This window comes from Zingiber officinale, chromosome 4B (genome assembly GCF_018446385.1).
Source record: "Zingiber officinale cultivar Zhangliang chromosome 4B, Zo_v1.1, whole genome shotgun sequence".
NCBI classification, from domain to species: domain Eukaryota; kingdom Viridiplantae; phylum Streptophyta; class Magnoliopsida; order Zingiberales; family Zingiberaceae; genus Zingiber; species Zingiber officinale.
The window spans coordinates 137,914,338-137,920,048 of NC_055993.1; the positions used below are offsets into that span (position 1 = coordinate 137,914,338).

A 5,711-nucleotide genomic window follows, 5' to 3' on the forward strand; every position below is an offset into this window, starting at 1 on the left:
ATCTCATGCTATGCTGTGGCGCAGCCGACGGGTCTCGTCAAATGTTTGAGCAGAATCTGCTTCGCTCTGCCCCTTCAGAAGACTTCTTAGATACTACCCGCCTGATGAGTGAGCTTCCGGCCGGGTCACTTCCTTCATTTAACGATGACGATGACTTATTTCTCCTCCCTGAGCCTCCCGCTGATACTGACCCCTGATGTGGCACTATGTGTTGAATTTTAATGTAAAAATGAAGCTGCTAAACTTTCGCTCAAACTATTTGCCATGTAATTTCATTGTCCGAGACAAACAATATTTTAAGTGTGGGGGAGGGAGCTTTTCTTCATAAGTTGATGTGAGATTATTTGAGTTTCCAGGTGCTGGAATTGAAGTGTAAGAAAAAAAACAGTGGCAAATCAAAAGAGTATCAAGTGTGGAGACAATGTATCAAGAATTGGGTATAGCTATCTAATTGAACAAGGGTTTGGCTTGATCTTTTGTGTTGGTATTGACAAATGGTATTCATCCCTTTTCACATCAAATGGGTCAACTCATCAGGTTTATTCTTCCAATACTCTCAATTCTTCATTGATTCCTTTTCTTTTGCCGACTACATTCATTTCATTTGTTCTTTTTGCTTCCATTTCAATTCTTGATAAAATCCTTTTGATTCATGTATGCTATGTTTATAGTGGCGGAGAATTAGAAAAGAAACAAGCTTATGGTAGTGAAATGTTGTGAGTGACATTGAGTAGAACTCCACTTGTATACATGTTTGAGTGTGAGAGTTAGAATAGGTGAATACCTTGTGAGATTGCATCTTGCTTAATTTTTCAATTGAATTAAAACTACTATACCTACTGATTATTGTTTGGATTGTATTCATGATTGTTGGTGATTTTTTAGATGACCTTAGTTAATTACCTTTTACCATCTTCTAGGTATTGTTAGGGAATTATTATGGAGATAATTTTTAATAGTTTCATAGTTTTGTTTGCTTGTTCGGGACGAACAAGAATAAGTGTGGGGGATTTGATAACCATGATTTCGTTACACTATTTTGATTCATACATGCATGATTTGATGTCTTGTTCATAGGTTAAACACATATGTACATCACATTTTATGCATTTCATTTAATCCTCGACTTAATTACAAATTAGCTTATAATCATAGTATTTGATGCTAATATTCGATATATTATTTGTAGGCATCAAAAGGATCATGGACCCGATCGATCAGATTAAATTTGGGCTTAAATCTAGGGCTAATCAAGGAGAACCAATCCAGAACCAATTTTGACAATTGATCGAGAACAAGAGAGGTCTGAACCATCCATTGAAGATCTGGTCCATCCAACCTAAGGAAGAGTAGATCAAGACCTTTGATCAAGATCAACACCTGCGGATCAAATTTTAAGCGATTTTTCACCGTTGATCAAGACCCAAATCATTCTGGGTCGTCCATCTAGATCTGATCTGATTTAAATTGAGAAGCTATAGTTCTAGCTTCTATCGTCAAATCTCCACAGTGTTCGCATCAAGAAACAAAGAGGCGCGAGCCCCTTCGGTGATTCCGACCCCGATTCCATCTCTGATCATCTTCTCAGGCGACGACCTCAGTGGAGATCTTCAAGGCAGCTACTAGACCAAGATCTTGATCATCCGGAGTCGCCGGCAAGCGTTCTTTCCGGCGCATTTCTATTTTCTGTGATTCTCTGTTTCCGCCACAAATTAGGCAGCGATCCTCCGATCTGTGATTCCACTTCCCATCAGCAACATTTGGCGGCGTTCCTCCAGTGTTACTGAGATCCATCCGACGATCATCCACCATCCGCAGCTTCCATCCAGATTCAGAGATTCCGAGTTTGCAGAAATCCAGATTTTCGTTCATTAACAAGTTCCAAAGTGTTTCAGCTTGCCGGAGGCATTTCGCCGGTGTTGTTGAGCAATTTTGGAACTGATTTGCAGCTGAGGGTTTTTCACTAACGACCGGAGTTCGGCGTTCTCATCTCCAGCTTCTTGTGTGACGACAAGAAGTGTTGTTGGTGTAGATTAGTTGTGAGTTGGATCGGTTTAGTTCACTTTATTACTATTTTTGTAGCTTAGAATAGATTTCTTGTTTGTTATGGTAATCTAGCATTTCTTTATCTTATTAAAGTTTAATTCGTGTTAAGTAGTTAGAACTTCATTGGTGCAATTTAGTTTAAATCTTGTTTAAGCTTGGTTAATTGTTAAGTGACTAAGTTTTAAGTTAAAGTTTAATTTTTGCTTTAGATCAGCTTCAATTATGCCTTGTTATTTCATTCTTAGTTTAAGTGTGTTGATGGTTAAATCATAATGTAGGGTGACAATGCGTTATGGATTAATTGTTGACATCTAATTAGATTTCATTCTAATATTAGATTAGTTTCTAATTTGCTTTGTTTTTCATTTATTAAGTTTAGAACCAAAACTTAAACCCCCAATTCCATATTAAAAATTCAAAAGCAATAACAAATCAATCCTAAGATACCATCCTATTGTTACATTCGTTGGGAGACGACCCGAGTCATCTCTATACTACATTAGTGTAGATTTAATTCTTTTGATACACATTGCGCGACAAAATTAGGGTCAATCAATATGCATGTCCTGTTAAAGTATAGTGTCAGAGGTACTTTCATGGTAGGTCCTTTCATAGGACAAATTAGAGAACGTGCCCCCGATCAATTGGAGAACGTGCCCATGCTTCGAGGAGGGTGCATGTCACCCACCAAGACACTATATAAAGGGGGTTCATACATCGGCAGAGGTACACGTTATTCACTCTTCACGCCTGTGTCTACTGTTACTCCATCTTTTTCTTCTTTTCGGTGATTGACTTCAGCGTCGGAGTACCAATGCCAAGGACCCTTTCTCTATCTCGGCATTAATATTTCTTGTGTTGCAGAGCAGAGAGCAGTATATATCCAGTTAACGCAACAGTCACATCCCGAGCTTGTCATCTCCATGATTTTTGGGTAGGAACATCAGCAAAGTCGAGAAAAAAAATCTTCCTTATATTAATCAACTATAACTTCTTAATTTATCTACTCATAGATGATCGTGAGACTCATCATATGAGACCGCTTAGATAACAGATTCCATCTTTAAGTAACATATATTGCAGTAGTATTTCAAGTAATCGCAGAAGAAATGTAGTTAAAAAAAAAGTTGTATATTTAATCAATTTGAAAGGCAATGTTTATCTAGTTCTCTACGAACTGGTGTAATTTTAGTTCTTTGTCTTTGTCTGGTATTTAAATCAGATAATAATTCAGAATAGTTTGATGGTTTAAAAATTATGACTCTTAATTTAAATTTTAAAAAGTGATTACGATTCATAATTGTCGATTACTGATATTTCCATATTGGTTTAAATTTTTTTAATTGTATTTTAAAATATTTAAAACTATATAAATATAAAAAAAATAAAAATTAAAAAAACATGAACATATTAAAATCATCAATCAATCAATCAATCAATCAATCAATCTATTTATCTATCTATCTATCTATCAGTATAAAAGAATTGAAAACATATTATTAGTTAGTTTTTGATATTAAAATATTAATCTGTCTTTTAATTAGGGATGACAATGGGTCGGGTTCAGATCGGATTCTATATCCTCCGTCCCTATATCCATCGGGTATAGAATCTCCGATGGATATATCCATACCCATTAAATGATTGGATATCTTCTATAGTTATAATTTTTATTCTTTCTATCCAACTATTATCATTCAATAAAAATATATTATAATTAATATCCTATTAAAATATATATATATATATATATATAATTAAAAAATAGATTAAACATCTTTATAGTCTCCTCCTAATATCAACAAAAATAGTATGTTGATTTTGAAAAAAGAAAATTTTCTTTAATATATGTATATATATTATTTAATCAGGTATTCGGGTATTGATAGTCCCTCCATATCATCCTCCATTCGAGTCGGATGTCTGATCCTCCATCAGATTCGAGTAAAATTGTCATCCCTACCTTTAACATTATAATAATAATAATAATAATAATAATAATATTATTATTATTATTATTATTATTATTATTATTATTTATGAACTTCTAAAAAAACGAGAACCAATTATTTCCATATTAGTTTAATTTTTTTAATTGTATTTTAAAATATCTAAAACTATATAAATGTGAAAAAAATAAAAATTCAAAAAAATATGAACTTATTAAAACTATCTATCTAGATATCTATCAGTATAAAAGAATTGAAAACATATTATTAGTTAGTTTTTTAATATTAAAATATTTATCTGTCCTTTAACATAATAATAATAATAATAATAATAATAATATTATTATTATTATTATTATTATTTATGAACTTCTAAAAAAAACGAGAACCAATTATTTATTTTTTATTTAATATTAATATTATTATATTTTAGTATCATCATATATCAATTTTATATGTTTGATGATTAACCATCATTTTCACTTTACATATAATTGTTTTTCTAATATATACTTAATCAAATCATTTACACATTGTTCAACAGTCTACAATACAATACAAACAACATCAGTTAACCAAATTAACCTACGAAATTGTAATCTTGCCTCAACTAATTAGCAATTAATTTTCCGGACTGTTAACCGAAGACGACGATGCCGAATCACTGGAATAATCCACCGAAGACGACGATGTCGAATCACTGGAATAATCCACCGAAGACGTCCAGAAAACAACTTGGCGCCGGCAGGGACGGCTCTCCACCTCTCCCTCCGACGGACTCATCCTCTTCCGACCGGACATGTTGCAGGACTCTCTGTCCTCGCACGGCTGAGAAGGAACCTCTGCTTCCGCCTGCCATTACAGATGTTAGACAAAGATGCATACAATTAATTAATTCGATTTTTTTTATCGATGTCATAATTTATAAATACCTCAGACTTATCGATCACAGACCACTTCGCGTGAATCCATTGTTTCCTCTGCCGAAGCTTGGACGGGCGAACTCGGATCTGCGTCGCCGAGTTCCAGCGCCAAACGTCGACGACCCTACGGCGATCATCCACGTCGACGACCTTCGCCGGCCACCACGCGTGGTCCTCGAACAATTCGGCCGGGTCGCCGGCTTTCCACCGGAAGCGGCCGACGAAGGGAGGAGGGCACGGGCGGATGCAATCCCTCGACACGCACTGCACCGGCACCTCGGGGTCGTCCAGGCGAACGATGAACTGCTGGGAATTGAATGAGAGGAGATCGCCGCAGCGCCATGAATACGGAGGTGTGCGGCTGTCGTCGGCGTTTCGCCGCATCACCTCCACTCTGCTCCCCTTCGCCAACCTGGTCGCCATGTCGCCGCCGATGGAGGGATTGAAGCCTGATTGTGGAACAAGTTTCGGTCGTTCATTCTTTGAGCTATATATATATATGTATGTATATAGTTTTAATTAACCTACATTTTCTTAACAGATTAATCCAACTGCGCATCGCGCTAAATTTCAAAGATTGCCGCCATTTTTTTTTATCACCGTAAATTTATCTAGTTAATTTCCATCACCCCCAAATGATATAATAAATATATGGTAATTTGACATTTCCTTTTTATGATATGATACTTAATTAATTAAAGAGATCACAAGGGTATTATTGAAGGAGCCCGATCTTGTGGGCACGAGAAAGTTTGGTCTAGATGTGCACATTACATTTTTTTCCTTCTATTGT

General features: G+C 35.5%; 1 protein-coding gene across 1 annotated transcript; it reads right to left on the minus strand.

The window, feature by feature from the left end:
• Positions 1–4,474: 4,474 nt before the first annotated feature.
• LOC121978749 lies at positions 4,475–5,341 on the minus strand. The gene is made up of 3 exons (XM_042531049.1): positions 4,928–5,341; positions 4,638–4,847; positions 4,475–4,540 (listed from the first exon to the last, which is right to left on the minus strand). The coding sequence occupies exons 1-3, from the start codon at positions 5,339–5,341 to the stop codon at positions 4,475–4,477; spliced, it is 690 nt and encodes a 229-aa protein (XP_042386983.1).
• Positions 5,342–5,711: the final 370 nt, after the last annotated feature.